Below are 16,375 nucleotides of genomic sequence, written 5' to 3' on the forward strand. Positions count from 1 at the left end.
AGCATGGCCTTGCTAATATCTTGATTTGGTACTTCTAGCATTCAAAACTGTGAGGCAATAAATGCTGTGTTTTATAAAAAAAAAAAAAAGAAGAAGAAGAAGATGCACGAACTGTCACAAAAGAGAAATGAAATGTTAAAGGCAAAATCTGTGGGAAAATGTGAGAAATAAATATTAAAATGAATAATAAAAAAGTCAATAACTTCAATAATAGTCAATGTTAAGTTACCATTGAAGTTTATGTACCACAGAATTTATTCTTTATTTATTTCTATTGTGTGAGTGTATGTGCATGCCCTTCTTTCCCAACCCAGAGCTGAATTGTTCCTTTTTTCCAAATTCCATACATATAAATGCAACCAAGTACTAAACTCATACATTACTATATTTTGACCATTCTTAACCAGTAGCATTAACACCAACATATATATTAACTACTACATCTACCACAAGGGTCCTATTACCACCAGGATATTATAATTTTTAATATTTTCTTAGCTCTTTAAACATATATACAGTAATCCATTCAAACTATTATTTATGATTGGAAATGATATATATACATAATACAGTAATGTCCAGTTTGCACTATCACATTGTGGACTGTAAGCCTTAGTAAGACCGAGATTCCCCATGGTTGCAATGATTCTCAAACATTCCATTACTTGTACCTCATCCTCTTAAGGAATTCCTGGGACTTAGACAAGGTATCCTTCAGTGCATCTTTCATGGATTCATTCCGTAAACTGAAGATGAAGGGATTCAGGAGAGGTGTGATGACACTGGAGAGGATAAAGAGGATCTTGTTGAGACGGAGACTACTCTTCTGTGAGGGACGGACATATACAAAGATGGAGATCCCATAGCCCATGGAGACTACAGTGAAGTGAGAGGCACAAGTGGCAAAGGCTTTGTGTTGTCCTTGTCCTGATGGTATCTTTAGAATGGTGGAGATGATATAAACATAGGAGATCACTGTAAGTGAGAGGGAGCTGATGAGCAGGACAAGGGAACTAAGGAAACCCATGAGCTTGATGGCACATATGTCAGCACAGGCCAAATGGAGGAGTGGAGCACTGTCACAGAAAAAGTGATCAATTTCATTGGGGCCACAATATGGCAGTTTTGCTTTAAGGATGGTGGATGGGAAGATGAGGGAAAAACCACCAACCCAGGAGAGGATGACAAGCCGGATACAGAGTGAGCTGGTCATAATTGTAGGGTACTGAAGGGGACTGCAGATGGCCACATAGCGGTCATAGGACATGACAGCAAAAAGGATAAACTCAGTGCATCCAGAGAGGAAGTAAAAATAAGACTGGGTGAAACATTCGCTAAATGAGAGTCTGTTCCTTTCTGACAGGAATCCTGCCAGCATCTTGGGAACAGCACAAGTTGTGGTTAATATTTCACTGAAAGAGAGGTTGCTGAGGAAGAAATACATGGGTGAATGGAGCCTGTAATCCACAAAGATCAGTGTAATGATAAGGGTATTTCCAAGGACAGTCACCAAATAAGCCAATAAAAAAATCAAGAATAAGATGCCCCTTAGTGCTCTGGTAGTAGGTATCCCAATGAGAATAACTTCTGTCACCATGGTCCAATTTCCTCTCTCCATGCTCAGTAGGGAATCTCTTCTCTTAAGAGAACTAAGAAAGAGAAAGAAGCATGATTCATCAAACACTAAAATAGAATTTTCTAAGATAAGGGAGTTGGGCAATTTGATTCCTTCTAACAAGTTACATGATTGAAAAATATAGTTGTGCTTAATATTTCTTATAGCTTCAAGATAAGAATATATGAAAATCTATGTTCTTATTAATAATATGTAAAAATCAATTTACCTAGCAGTTATTTTAAACCCCACATCCTTACTTTTATCCCATATGTAAAAAGTCAGTAAGTATAATATACTTATTTTCATATACACACACACACAGATATACATACATATATATGCAAGATTTTTGGTTAAGTTGGAATGAAAGCAAAAAATATATTTTTATTAAGCATTATTTAATTTTGTAGTTGATACTTTCAAATGAACTGACATGCATCTAGATGTTATCTAGTTAACACAAGGCCTCAATTAAATCTACAAGGCACAAATTGTGTGCTGCAGCTATACCTCCAAGTTTAATTAATTTAGAGTGAAAAGCAACTGCAAAAAATGCTGGTTGCTGGAATGTAGAAATCAAATTAACTTTTCATCATTTAGATGCTATAAGTGACCCCCTATATAGAACTGACTCTTCACTAATGCTTTCTTTAATTTTTACTATAGTCAATGGAGGTTAATCTATTATCATAGAACTTTTAAATTGCAAGTTAATAAACAGCTAAAGGGAAGAGATATGAAGTGTATTAAACTTTTAAAAATTAGAGACTTTCCAGAACAAATTCTAGAACAACCTCCTAGCATTTCATTGATGCTTTGGAAGATCTCCAGAAATGTGTGCATGTCCATCAAGCATTAATCTTTAGCCTTAGCCAGAAATGTGTGTGATGACTCTTCTCTACATAGAAGTTAATGCAAGAATTATTCTCACTTTATGTAATTAATATAAATTTGCAGCACATACAGAGAAAACTCCAAATTTGAAGATAACATTAAAAGATTTGTCATTTTTAAAGAAAATTTTAACAACAGAATGTGATTTTAATAGGCAGGAAAACATCAAAAGAGATCCTCAAAGACAATCGAAGAAAATCAATAAGAAAGTTTCTGAAAAATAAAGGAAACAAAAGGAAAAATAAATATTTCCAAAATAATGAATCACATAATTGAAAGTCAATATATCAATAATATTTGAAAAAACAATAACAAGTAATTATAACTTTCAGAATGAAATAAAAACAAAATTTTACTGTAGGCAATTTGATGAAGCATATGTTAATATAATGTATCAAACAGTAAAAAAAGCATTGTTGTATATGTCAGTGGACTTAAAAAATATATAATAATAATAGATGTTGCAACATGAATAGGCACATTAGAAATTGAGACAAAAAAGAATACAAAGAGGTTGAGTATATTATTGAATAATAAATTTCAGAAGACAAAGAGGTTGAGTATATACTATTTATAATAAATTTCCAGTAAACACAAATATATCTGTAAATTTATGAGGTAAGTGGGATTATACTATGCTTGTCAAGGAAGATAAAACACAGGGAATAACAAAATGAAATAAAATAATTTGACATACTCCATTTTTATTGCTGAATAAAGCAGAAAGTGAACAGTATGAAGGACAACATTAATATTACAAATGAACTGTAGCATTTCTAATTAAATTATGGAAATATATGGAAAATGTGAACATATGTAGAGAAAGATTCTATTCCTGGATCAGTATCTCAAAATTATATATATATTTGCATATATAACATAATTACAATTAAGTATCAGTATGATTTTTATTTTTGAAATAGGCCAAAAAAATAAAATGAAATTCTGTAGAATAATATAGTTTTAAAATCTATCAGCTTTGATAATATACTATTCAATTACAGCAACTTAGGACAAATATCTAAAAATTATAAGGATGTTTTTAATATTTCATTTTATTTTTTAAGAAAATTGAAAGAAGTAAAATTTCAACTTACAAAAACTGAGGTTCCAGTGGAGGTTCTCTTGCCTAATGAAGCTGGATTAGGAGACTGTCACCATGGAGGTAATGTAAGAATATGTAAAATGGAAAGATGAGATCAGGTTCTCAAATATTGGTATGCTCTCAAAAGTGTTAAAACCATAATACTGCATGGTGTTACTCAGGAGTTTAGCAAGGGGGATGAAGAAAGAGAGAGGTGAGATAGAGATAACATAGAACTAGAGCTAGAGGGCAGAGAGAAAGGGAGGGGGAGAGATTATTCAGGGAAGAAACAATAAAAACTGTAGGCATAATGTCTTTCAATGATGGTTAAAGAAAAACGTGATAAGGAATAGTGATACTATAGAAACCAAAGTGTTGATGTTATGAAGCAAAATATTCTGAGGGTCTGCATTATTAAATTATTGATATAATTTCCTTAAACTTTTTAAAAAATAAATATTTAAATCTATTAGATTGGACAAAACTATGCCTACTATCTATCCTTCAAATAATTCTTAGGCATTTAATATGGGTCAAAGGCATCTTTTGTTCGTGCCTAACATCTAGGTATAATTTAGTAAATATTCTCTGTAGGTTTCCAGTCTCATTTTCTAGAACATTCAACTTTCTCCTTAATAATCCCAAACCTTGCTTGACAACATGTCTCCCGTGCCCAGTGTAATGTCCTTCGCTGAGGAAAAAGGAAGAGAATGTCCTGATTTTGATCCATTTTTCTTTCCTTTGGAATCAGGTTTCATAGCTGAGAAGATGGTTGTTTGCCCAGGAACTGTGGAGCCCAGATCCTCCAGTCAAATTACCACAGGAAATTGTCACAGCACAAACCTAGAAGAAAGTCTCACTGAGACTAGCAAGACTTTAAAAGCAGGCCAGAACCCCTCAGGGGCAACTTTACTGAGGAATAACAGCAAGCTTGTTTCTTCTCACTCTTCAAATTACTTTGTAAACTCAATGACTCTATTCCATAGAGATACAAATACATGTAAAAAACTTTATTTCCCAGGAGACTTTCTTGGCTAAGGAATTTCAAATAATTTGAACAATGTTGTTCTGAGCTGTCTATACAGCCACAGAGAAAATTCATGAACATTCAAATATGTATGTATGTATGTATGATCTATAATCATGCAGGACCTGAGAGCTTCAGCTAGTTGTCCTTCAGTGTTGGAGAGACTTGAACTCAGTTACTGCTCATTTTCAGAGGGTGACTTTAATGAATGTAAAGGAGTATTTCATAAACAGAAATGCATGAATGTGAAGTCAGGAAATATCAAGTAAGGTCTGAAAATAGAATAGCAGAAGTATATGAAACAAAACTTTGAGAAATTACTCATAATGTTAAAATTTTAATTGTTTTAATTATTTAGGAATTGCAATTACATTTTATATGTATGCACATTTTATTAGTAAGAATTGTGTACATTTGTACTCCCTGCTTAAACCATGGTATTATATCATATTTTCCTTATTCCTAACCATTTTATTCATCTATTGACAACCATTAATGGTGACAGAGTTGTTCTTACTCTTCAGGATTTATGTGTTATTATGTGACTCACTAAATAAAATAGCGTCACATAAAGGAATACAAGACATCACTAGTAGACGTACAACCTAGGAGAAGTAGGACCAGGTAATAAAAATTGTGGTGTTACCAGCAATTCACGAGGATGTTGAAATGTGGTTGCATTTGAACATGTGAAGATGGTGAGAGGGAAAGTGGTTTTTGTTGGAAAAATAATTAAAAGGCTGAAATGAAAATATGCTTAGAAAAAGAAATACCTGGAAATAAAGAAATGAGACAAATTTAGTAAATACTAATTTTCAGTGCCCTTTAATAAAAATGATACACATTTCAATATAAACAATATTGTGAATAAATAAATTAGTTTTGTGCTCATTTGAAATCAGCAAAATTATAATACTGTGCCTTAAAAGAAAATGTTTGTTGAACATGTGGCCTGGCTTGACAAATGGACTCCCGACTTATCCCCCATTATTCCCCTTCTTTTATCACTCCCCATTCCTCATTAGAAATTCTTAAATATTATTCTAGAGTCTTATTTCTCATAGGATGTTTCCAAATATACCTGTGCCCATAAATGTCATTATCCTGATATTAGCAGTTTTGATGAAACCTGTTCTCATCAAGTTTCCCAATATTATTCTACAGTCCACATTATTTGTCAGAAGTTCCTAATATTATTACTTAGAGCCACAACTCTTCGTAGGACCTTTACCAGTAACACAGTGTCACCACTTCTCATAAGAAGGCTATTACATTAATCCAGGGTTCCTGCTCCTTATCAGAACCATCCCATATTATATGCCACCCCATCCTCATTTCCCAATATAATGCTAGGAACTCCATTCCCCCAGGATGTTCTAAATATTTAACCACTGTTCCATGACTTATCAGAATCTTCCCAATAGTATACCAGTGCCCTGATTCCTCATCAGAAATTTCTCAGTATTATAGTGCTTCTTCCAATCCATTGCAACTTCACTGGTATGTCAATGCCCCTTATCCTATCAGAATTCCCATTAATATATCCTTATCAGATGTTTTCCAATATTATACTATTGTTCCCATTCTTCATAAAAATTTCCCAATATTACAGTTGTGCCTCTATTACTCTATAGGACATTACTAACATTACTAACATTATACCAATAATCCAATTCCTCAATATATGCATCCCATTGCTGCTATTCCTCATAAAAAATTTCACAATATACCAGTTTCTCCATTCCTCTTTGAGATATTCTTAATATTATATCAGTGCTTTTCCTCATTATAAATGTCTATATGTGATTCCAGTTCCTCCACATTTCATCAGTTATTTCTCCATATTACTTCACTGCAACAACTTTCATAAGATATTTGTGAATATGCTTTCAGTTCAGTTTCTCAATGAAGTCCCAGTCTCCCATTTGTCTTCAGAGTTCCTCATATTATACCACTGCTCCCTGTCCTCGTCTAGTTTCCCTCATCTTATACTATTGTCTTCATCCATCCTCAGTGGTTCTGAATATAACTGTAGTGCTCCTATTCCTCATTGGAATTTTCATAACATAGTTCAGTGTCAAAAATTCCTCTTTATAATAGTTACATGGATTCCTAATTGGAAATTTCTTATTATTATATATAAGACCTTATTATTCTTTGTTTTTCAGTATTTTACCACTGCCCCTTTGATCAACTGAAGTTCTCCATGTGATAGCAGTACCCATATTCCTCTTCATATAGTTCTTAATATTAGACCATTACCCCTTTCTCATTAAAATCTCTCCCATAATACTCTAATGCTTCCATTCCTCTTCAGAAGATTGCCGATGTTATACCAAGACTCCCATTCCTCATCAAATTTTTGCCGTGTTATACTTTCTCTTAGTCTGCATCAAAAGTGTCTTATCTTCTGAACCCCCAATCCCAGGCAGAATTATACAATTATCACACCATTACATCCATTTCTCATCAGAAATTTTATATTTACCATTTCCCAGATACTCCTGATATGTTTCTCCACATTAAGGAAGCCCACCATTCCTTGATAGAAGATTCCAAATATATTGGTGCCCCCATTTCCTTTAGAGTTTTGTCCATATGATACCTGTGTTCTTAGTCATCTTTAGAAGCTTTGCAATATATCAGCTGTTAGCCCATGATCATCAGAATTTTCTCATATTTTACCAGTATCCCCATTTGAGAAACTTCTTAATAGATTATATGAATGCCCCCATTCCTCATCAGAAGTTTCTGTTTGTTAACAGTTTCATATTCCTCTTCAAAACTTGTCCAACATCACACTATTTCTCTTTCCCCATTAGAATTTTAACCCACACAATATCAGTCCTCCCTTTCCACACTTCAAAGTTTCCCACTGCCCATTTATATTAATATATTTATCCATATGATACCAGTGAATACATTCTCATTGAAAAGTTTTACAAGTGATGTCAGGGTCCACATTCCTAATAAAAGTTTTGTTATAAAAAGAAGCCTTTGTTCATTAGAAATTTCCCAATATTACACAAGGTTGACTATTCCTCATAAGAATTTTTCTCATGATATTATTGCCATATTCTCATTAGGTGTTTTTCAATATTGTGACAGTGTCACCATGCTTAGTAAGTTTTTCCATAGGGTTACACTATTACAGTGATCTTATTTCTTTTCTGAATATCCTCAATATTACGGCAATGCAACCATCAATTTCAGATGTTTTGTCATATTATATCAGTGTCTGATACGGAAGTTCTTTATATTTTTTCAGTGTCCTGGTTCATCATTAGGAGTTTCCTTGTATTATATCAGAACCTCAGTTCTTCACTGGGAATTTTTATAATATATAAAATATTATATATTTACCTTCTTTATTAGATATTTCAGAAATTTCTCCATATAGTCCCAGTATCACCATTCTTCTTCAGAAGTTTTCTAATATTTTACTAGTTGCCTGTATACCTCATAAAATTTTCCCAAAGTTACCATCCCCACTCCATTCCTCATATCCCGTTTCCCATCAGATATTTCCCATTAGAAGTTTTCCAATATTCATCTGAATTACCAAACATTAAAATGCACCTCCTATCTTCATAGAATCTGATCTATTATTATACTAGTGTCCCACAGTTTTCACAAGATGTTGCCCAACAATTATGCAAGTGCTCCCGTGTCTTATTAAAATTGCCCAAGATTATATCAATTCTACCATTTATTTTGTGAGGATTCACTGTATTATACCAGTACTCTAAACACTCACCATAAATTTCCCAATATTATACTGATTTCTTCCTTTTAAGAAGTTCAGCAATATTATACCATTACCCCCGTTCCTTATTAATAGTTTCTCCTTTAGATACCAATGTTCCATTCATTTTCAAAAGCCCCAGTATTTATATCAGGGTTCCAAGTTCTGTTTTTCCTATTTTTTTCTTTTTGTGAATTTGAAATAAACTTGTTTATTAAAAATATCAAGTTCTCATATTAAGCAAAATCACAAAACTTTCATGAGGTTTGACTCTATTATTGTGTGACTATTGCTGTGACTATTGCTTATTTGAAAATTCACTATATTATACCAATGCTCACACATTCCTCGTCAGAAATTTGCTCATATTATAATTGTGTTCTCATTCCCCTTTGGAAATCTCCCAATATTATTCCATTCTTCCTACCCCTCATTCAAAATTACAAATAATATATCAGTAATCAGGATTCTCATCAGAAATACCTACCTATTATATAAGTGTACACTTTCTTTACAGGAGTTTCACAGTATTATACTAGCAAACCTATTCTTAATTAGGAGATTTCCAATATTGTACCAGTACACCTTCCACACGAAAATTTGACCACTATTATATCCAGATCTCCATTCCTCACTGGACAGTTTCTCGTACATCTTCTCTCATTAGAATTGTCACAATATTATTTTGGTTATGCTTTCTTTCCTAGAAGAAGATTTCTCATAATATGACAGTTCCTCAATTCTTCATCGAAATTTTCCAAATATTGTACATTCATTCCTCTTATACAATTTTATATTGTTATACAATTATTCCTATTCCACATTATGTCTTTCCATATTATAGCAATGATTCCATTGAACTTCAGAATTTCCCCCAATTATGTTAGTGTCTCCATTTCTTGTAAGAAGTTTTCTCATATTATACCAGAGCCCACATTCCTTGCTGTAAATACCCTGGATAGTGCTATGAGTTACGTGTCCACCAACATGTAAGTCAGTAAATAGTGACAAGGCAAGTGGAGAGTCAAGTATATTTCCAATGTTCTAAGTAGCCTGCAAGAATTGAGTATCTTTGAATAATTGATAAGATATAAATAAATTTAAGTAGGAATATGCTCTTCTTACATGTTCGTCTATGTATAGACCCTGCCTTCATTTTTATATAATGTTATCATAGATAGATGTCTAAACATTAGACATTCTTTCAAATCAGTAAATAAATTAAACTTAACAAGCAGCATATACATTTAACCAATTTCACCCCATTATTAATATTTGTACTCTCATGGGATGAAATTTTGCTCATTAAAAGTTTGAGTTCCAGTAATGAATCCCTGGACATTTACCAGAGTTTGCAGATGAGCAATAGGTTTATTCTTACTTAAGACTCAGATTTTAATTGATCACTTATGACTCACTGAGACACATTGTCCATTTGGTATGGAAAACTCAATAGCCCAGAACTATCAAGCATAAGTACATAAAATACACATGCACAGGCAAAGACATGTGTTGTCACATTTCAATAATAATACAGCTGAAATATTGACGTGATACAATAATGCAGTTGGAACAATTAAGTTCAGTGGCTGTGGCCAAGGTCCTCAAGATCACTCTCTGGTTTTTATGTATTACTAGAAGGACTCATGGAGTTCAGAAAAACTGTTAGACTCATAATTATGGTTTATTACAGTGAAAGACAAAACTCAAGATTAGTGATGACAAAGGTGCATGGAATGAAGTTCAGAAGAAAGAAGGTGCAAGTTGTCAGTTTTCCTCTCCTAGTGAAGTTGCATGGATGAATTTAATTCACCCAGCAACAATGTTGAATATCAACACATCAGAGTGGGGCCAATCAGCAAAGCTCACATGAAACTTGGTGTCCAATATTTTTACTGAGAATTAGATACCCATGTAGCACCAATATGACTTACCTCAGGTATTCATACTCCAGTTCCCACAACCCCGAGGTAAAACTGACATGGAGTGATTGAAAGCCCCAGGAATACAAAAACAAGTATTCACAACAATCATTTTGCTATTGTAAAATACATGGATTGGCCCAGGGTCTCAGATATACAAATCACTCTTACTGTACAGGATATGCCAATGGCTTAGAGGATATCTCCCATTAGCCTGCCAACAGCCAGTTCTGAAGATCTTTGGAATGTGCAGAGCTTGGGTAAACTAAGCCTCCTGAGTTAGTCCCAGCCCCCTGGCCCTTGGTCTGGGTTCTCTTAGAGAAAAACGATCATATTTTTTCTGTGCATCTGCATTTAGTATGCCATATATATAGCATTTACAGAAATAGTATATGAATAAGTGTAACAATATTTGGAGGATTCAGGGTGGGGTAGGGATTCATTTAAAGAAACAACTAATCCACCATATAAAACCAATACATACATTTTCATATTCTTGTATTAATTTGGTTACTCATTTTTGCTTTGGCCTACAACTATTTGTATTAAACCATGGTGAACTATTTAGTATAGAATGTTGGAAACTGAGGCACAGTGGCCTCTCAAGGAGAGATGTGCTGTCCCCATGCTAGTGCTGTCTCCATGGCTACACTTGCAACCTAAGGAATGTGGCAATTAAGAGTTCCCAGCAAATGGGATGAAGCTGTTAAAGGCTGAAAGAAAAGATGAGCACATACCTTTTGTAGTGAATAGAACACTTAGACTTTGTACCCTGAGATAAGATTTTTTAAAATTCCTTAGACTATGGGTAATGCTGCTTGATGTCACATAGGCTACATGGTCCTGCTTGTTGTCATGTACACTGGGGTATATAGAGAGCCCCTTGTAAACAACAAAGTTGTCTGAGGAGTTATTACTCACAGACCCCCTGATCCCAGCTTTCTTATGCGTCCATTCCCCCTTTTCTCTTTCTTCCATTCCCGATACCCTTCGGGTCCAAATCTCCAACATCTGGCACCCAACATGGGGCCCAAAGAAGTTAGTGAGTCTTCCACATCAGTATTGGGAACCACGGAAAAGACCTTGCTGAGGGTTGTGTGCCATCCAAAGCAGTGTGACTTGAGTCTTCTTTTAGGTAAGTAACATTTTCTGTGAAGTCATCAGGGTAATGGATAATCGAACTGGACGTGTGGAAGAACATTCACAAGTGTTAAAAACCTTATTGAAAGCTAGTGGGGTGCCTGTAAAAAAGTTGTGAGTTAAAAGAACTGTTTGCTTTACTACAAAAGCATTGTGGTTGGTTTCAGCCTCAGGGACGTAATGTCTTAAATTCAAAACAGTGGAAACGTGTAACAAAGGCTTTACAAAGAGCATATCGGAAAGGGGAATTCATTCCTTTATCTGTGAGGGCTTTGTGCCAGCAAATTGCTGCCACCTTAGATCCTTTCCAATTACATGAAGATAAGGAAGAAGAAATTATTCTATTTTCAAAACCCATAGACAAAAATGGAGGGCCATTTGAAAGAACTAAATTCTGAACCAAAAGGTGGAGGAGAATCTCCTGGCTTTATGCCTAATCCCAGTACTAATCCATTTATAGATAAAAAGACAACTGTCTACTCTAATGAAATATCCAATCTCCATATATCTTATCCAGGTGCTTATCCTAGTTTATAGTCAGTCCAACCTACTATACTTGATGAGCCGCCTAGCTTATATCCAGTCCAACCTACTGTGCCCGATGAGCTGCCGCTTGTGGCTGCCCCAACCTAAGCCCCTGGAATTTTTTCAGATACAGCAGACACTTTACCCTGTGTTAAAATGATAGTTGTTTCCAACCCCACTCCTCAAACACCCTTGAAGCACTGTTTACTGCAAGGGTCTCGACAAGGGGATCTGGAGGCTGTGCAATTTTTATCAACTTTTCTGGTTATATCACAACCAATTCCATCAGATGCTAATAATCCTCAGGGATGTGCTGAGTTCCATCATGAACCAAAACCTTTTAAACTATTGAAAGATTTAAAACAGGCTTGCGTGCAGTATGGGGTTAATTCTCCATATACGTTTGGCTTAGTTCAGGGCATGGCTCAGGCAGATAGATTGATTCCTTGGGACTGGGAAATGTTAGCCCGCACTGTTCTTAGCCCTGCTGAATTTTTGCATTTTAAAACTTGGTGGACTGATGAGGCTAATATGACTGCACGGCGAAATGCTAGTCAAGACCCTCTGGTCTTGATATTGGCAGAACAGCTATTGGGAATAGGAGCTTGGGCAGGAGTGGGCAGACAAATGCAGTGTGATGATGTAACAATAGTTCAAGTTAGGGGAAGCGGACTTGGCCCAGTGGTTGGGGCATCCGTCTGCCACATGGGAGGTCTGCGGTTCGGGTCCCGGGCCTCCTTGGCCCGTGTGGGGCTGGCCAATGCGCGGTGCTGATGCATGCAGGGAGTACGCCCATGAGGAGAGCCGCCCAGCATGAAAAGAGGGTGCAGCCTGCCCAGGAATGGCGCCACCCACACTTCCCGTGCTGCTGATGACAACGGAAGTGGACAAAGAAACAAGACGCACCAAACAGACACAGAGAACAGACAACCGGGGGAGAGGGGAATTAAATAAATAAATAAATCTTTAAAAAATTAAATAAATAAATAAATAAATAAATAAATAAATAAATAAATAAATAAAAGTCATGCTTAGTTTAAAAAAAAAATAGTTAGAATGTCCTGCTTAGCAGGTTGGAGAAAAATTTCAGCCCCTGGGAAACCTGCACAATCCTTTGCTAAAGTTGTACAAGGAGTAAATGAGCCATATGTAGAGTTTGTAGCTAGGCTATCAGATATTATTTAAAAAACTAGGAATTCTGGATGCTAGAGACTTGATTTTATTAACTCTTGCATTCAATCAAGCAAATAGTGAATGCAAAAAAAGCTATTAGACTCATTAAGGCAGCGGGAGGGTCAATACAAGACTATATTAAAGCTTGCCAGGACGTAGGTTCCATCACCCACCAGATGGCAATACTAGCTACCGCAATAAGGGGCAGAGACCTCAGACTAAAAGAGGAAGTTGTTTTAAATGTGGGAAATCTGGTCATTTTCAAAGGGATTGCAGAGCAAATTTCACTCAGTCACAAAATGATGGGGGAGGAAATACCCCCTCTAAACTGTGCCCTATATGTCAAAAGGGCTTTCATTGGGCTAATGAATGTAAATCTAGATTTCATAAAATTGGCTCTCCCATGTCACTGTTGGGAAACTGCTTTGTGGGCTTAGCTCAAGGCTCTCAGACAAACAATATGAGCCTACAGGAAAGATACCCAGTCAGCAATGGCCAGCAGCATGCATCCCAGTTTCTGAATTAAGGGCTGCTACTCGAGGGAGTGCTGCTGTTGACTTACCTTCTACAGAAACTAAACTTATTACTCCTGCTATGGGTATGCAAATGATATTTACAGGTGTAAAAGGTCCATTACCTCCTGAAACTGTTGGCTTAATTGTAGGTAGGAGTAATTTAACTATGAAAGGACTGCTAGTGTTGTAGAATTTGAGAGAGGTTCAATTATTTGTGTATAGAAAGGTCAGGACTTGGGAATGATTTTGAGAAGGAAAAATGGTTTCTTGATGGCCGGCCAGACTCAGGAGCTTTCTGTTTCAAACCTGAGCCCTGAACAAGATTTTTGAGTCCCTTTTATACAGAGAGGAAAGGCCAAATGGTCCTTTTGTTTCAGTTCTCAATAGGCTTGAATTAGCATATATCTTCCACATCCTAGGTAAGCTTTTAGCATGGACTTCATACATTCTAGATAAGCTTTTAGCACATTTGGTTTGCATTTTCCCTTAAAGTTTATAGACTTAGCATTGTTAAACTGTTACCTGGGACTGGAGTCCTTGCTATGGTCACAAAGGGCAGGACTGCAGCCTCTTACAGTTCCACACCCACAAGTCAGGACAGACAGTTTAGGTTAAGGTTATCTCCAAAGAGACAAAGAGCCTCCCACCCAGAGCCCACATCACTAGTACAAATTGGCATTATAGACAGTGATTATAAGGAAGGAATTAAGGTTATGGTGCAAACTGTTACTCAAGTACAAGTTACTTTGGGGCAACGTATAGCTCAATTATTACTCCTGCCTTATTACAAACCATACACTCTTCCTTCTGCTAGAAATGGGGGATTTGGGTCTACAGGGAATGAAATTTATTGGCCGACTTTTGTAGGCAATGATCGGCCTGAAGTTACTATTACTATTGATGGAAAAGTGTTTTTGGGATTAATAGACACAGGAGCTGATGTGTCCATCATTTCTAAATGATATTGGCCTCAATCATGGATGTTACAAAAAGTCCTAACAGTCTTTACTGACATTGGCACTATGACAGATATTTATCAGAGTACCTCTATTTTTCATGTATTAGGACCTGATGGCAAAAATCTACACTACAACCTGATGTGGCTGATGTTGGACTTAATTTATGGGGCCATGATTTACTAAGTCAGTGGGGAGCTTTTGTTCACATTCCTACATTATCTGAGCAGGCAAAAGCTTTATTTATGGATATGCAGTATAACCCTAACATACATCAACAAGGGGATCGTAGAGGACTTGGTTCTGTTACACTGAGACAGGATTCAGAGACACAAAACTTAACATAGGGGCCACTGCAATAAAGGGCATTACTATTCCCATAATCTGGTTTACAGAAGCACCAGTGTGGGTTGATCAGTGGCCTCTGCCTATGGAAAAACTTAATGTCCTTTATAGTTTAGTAAAATAGCAATTATCTCAGAAACATATTGAGCCCTCAAATAGTCCTCAGAATTCTCCAGTGTTTGTAATAAAAAAGAAATCTGGAAAATGGTGAATGGTAACTGATCTAAGAGGTGTTAATAAGGTTATGAGCCCTATGGGTCACTGCAACCAGGGGTTCCACAGAATTGGTCTTTGATTCCTAAGAACTGGTCTTTGATTATTATAGATTTGAAAGATTGTTTCTTTACTATTCCTTTGCATCCTTCTGATAAAGAGAAATTTGCCTTTTCTCTTCCTGCTCTAAATAATCAATCCCCTATGCAGAGAGGTCAGTGGTGTGTGTTGCTTCAGGGCATGATGAACAGTCCTACCATGTGTCAATTATTCATTCTTCAGCCTCTACAGGTGCTAAGAAAAAGATTTCCAAAAGCTATGATTATTCATTACATGGATGATATATTATTTGCACATTCTTCAGATGACAAGTTACAGAATTGTTTCAGTGTGCTGAAAAGGTGTTTCCTGAGTATGGGTTACAGATTGCCCCTGAAAAAGTTCAGCGGAATGCCCCCTATTGTTATCTAGGTATGCAATTGGCAAATGGACACATACGCCCACAGAAACTACAATTGAGACATGATAAATTAAAAACCTTAAATGACTTTCAAAAACTTCTGGGGGATATTAATTGGATTCATCCTACTCTAGACATTCCTAACTACATGTTGCAGCACTTATTTCAAACTTTAGAAGGAGAGCCTGCCCTCTTAAGTCCGAGGAAATTATCCTCAGAGGCAGAAAAGGAATTAAATCTCATTGAAGAACAAATTTCACAGGGACAATTAACTCAAAACCTGACAAAACCATAGACTTGGTGATTTTTTCCTACCCCGCAATCTCCTACCACCCTGTTCTGGCAAGACGGCTTTTTAGAATGGGTATTTATCCCCAATAATAAACAAAAAAGATTGCAAACATATTTACAAAAACTTATTTCTATTATTGCTTAAGGACAATTACGGCTCATGCAACTTAAAGGGACAGATCCTGATTGAATAATATGTAGTCTGTCTAATGATAAATTTAAACATCTTTATGCTACAAAAACACAATGGCAAGTTGCTACTAGTGATTTTCAGGGAATTATTTATAACCATTACCCCACTTCTAACATTCTTATGGAGAACAACTTGGATTTTACCAAAAATAGTTGTCATTTCCAATTGAAAATGCACTTACCATTTTCACAGACGGTAGTAGCAATGGTAAAGTGGCTTATGTCACTCCTTTTACAGAAAAGGTTTGGCAAACAATGCATACTTCTGCACAACG

At 35.8% G+C, this 16,375-nt stretch overlaps 1 protein-coding gene and 1 long non-coding RNA gene across 2 annotated transcripts; one reads left to right on the top strand and one right to left on the bottom strand.

Annotated features, from left to right (window-relative positions):
* Window positions 1-661: 661 nt before the first annotated feature.
* Window positions 662-1,267, bottom strand: LOC131273677 (olfactory receptor 6J1-like). The gene has a single exon (XM_058277598.1). It carries the CDS (start codon window positions 1,265-1,267, stop codon window positions 662-664), a length of 606 nt encoding a protein of 201 aa, XP_058133581.1.
* A 2,325-nt stretch (window positions 1,268-3,592) lies between these two features.
* LOC131273617 (uncharacterized) lies at window positions 3,593-4,609 on the top strand. The gene is made up of 2 exons (XR_009180865.1): window positions 3,593-3,677; window positions 4,348-4,609. It is a non-coding gene; the product is annotated as an uncharacterized lncRNA (long non-coding RNA).
* Window positions 4,610-16,375: the final 11,766 nt, after the last annotated feature.

This window comes from Dasypus novemcinctus, chromosome 16, assembly GCF_030445035.2.
Source record: "Dasypus novemcinctus isolate mDasNov1 chromosome 16, mDasNov1.1.hap2, whole genome shotgun sequence".
Taxonomy (NCBI): Eukaryota; Metazoa; Chordata; class Mammalia; order Cingulata; family Dasypodidae; genus Dasypus; species Dasypus novemcinctus.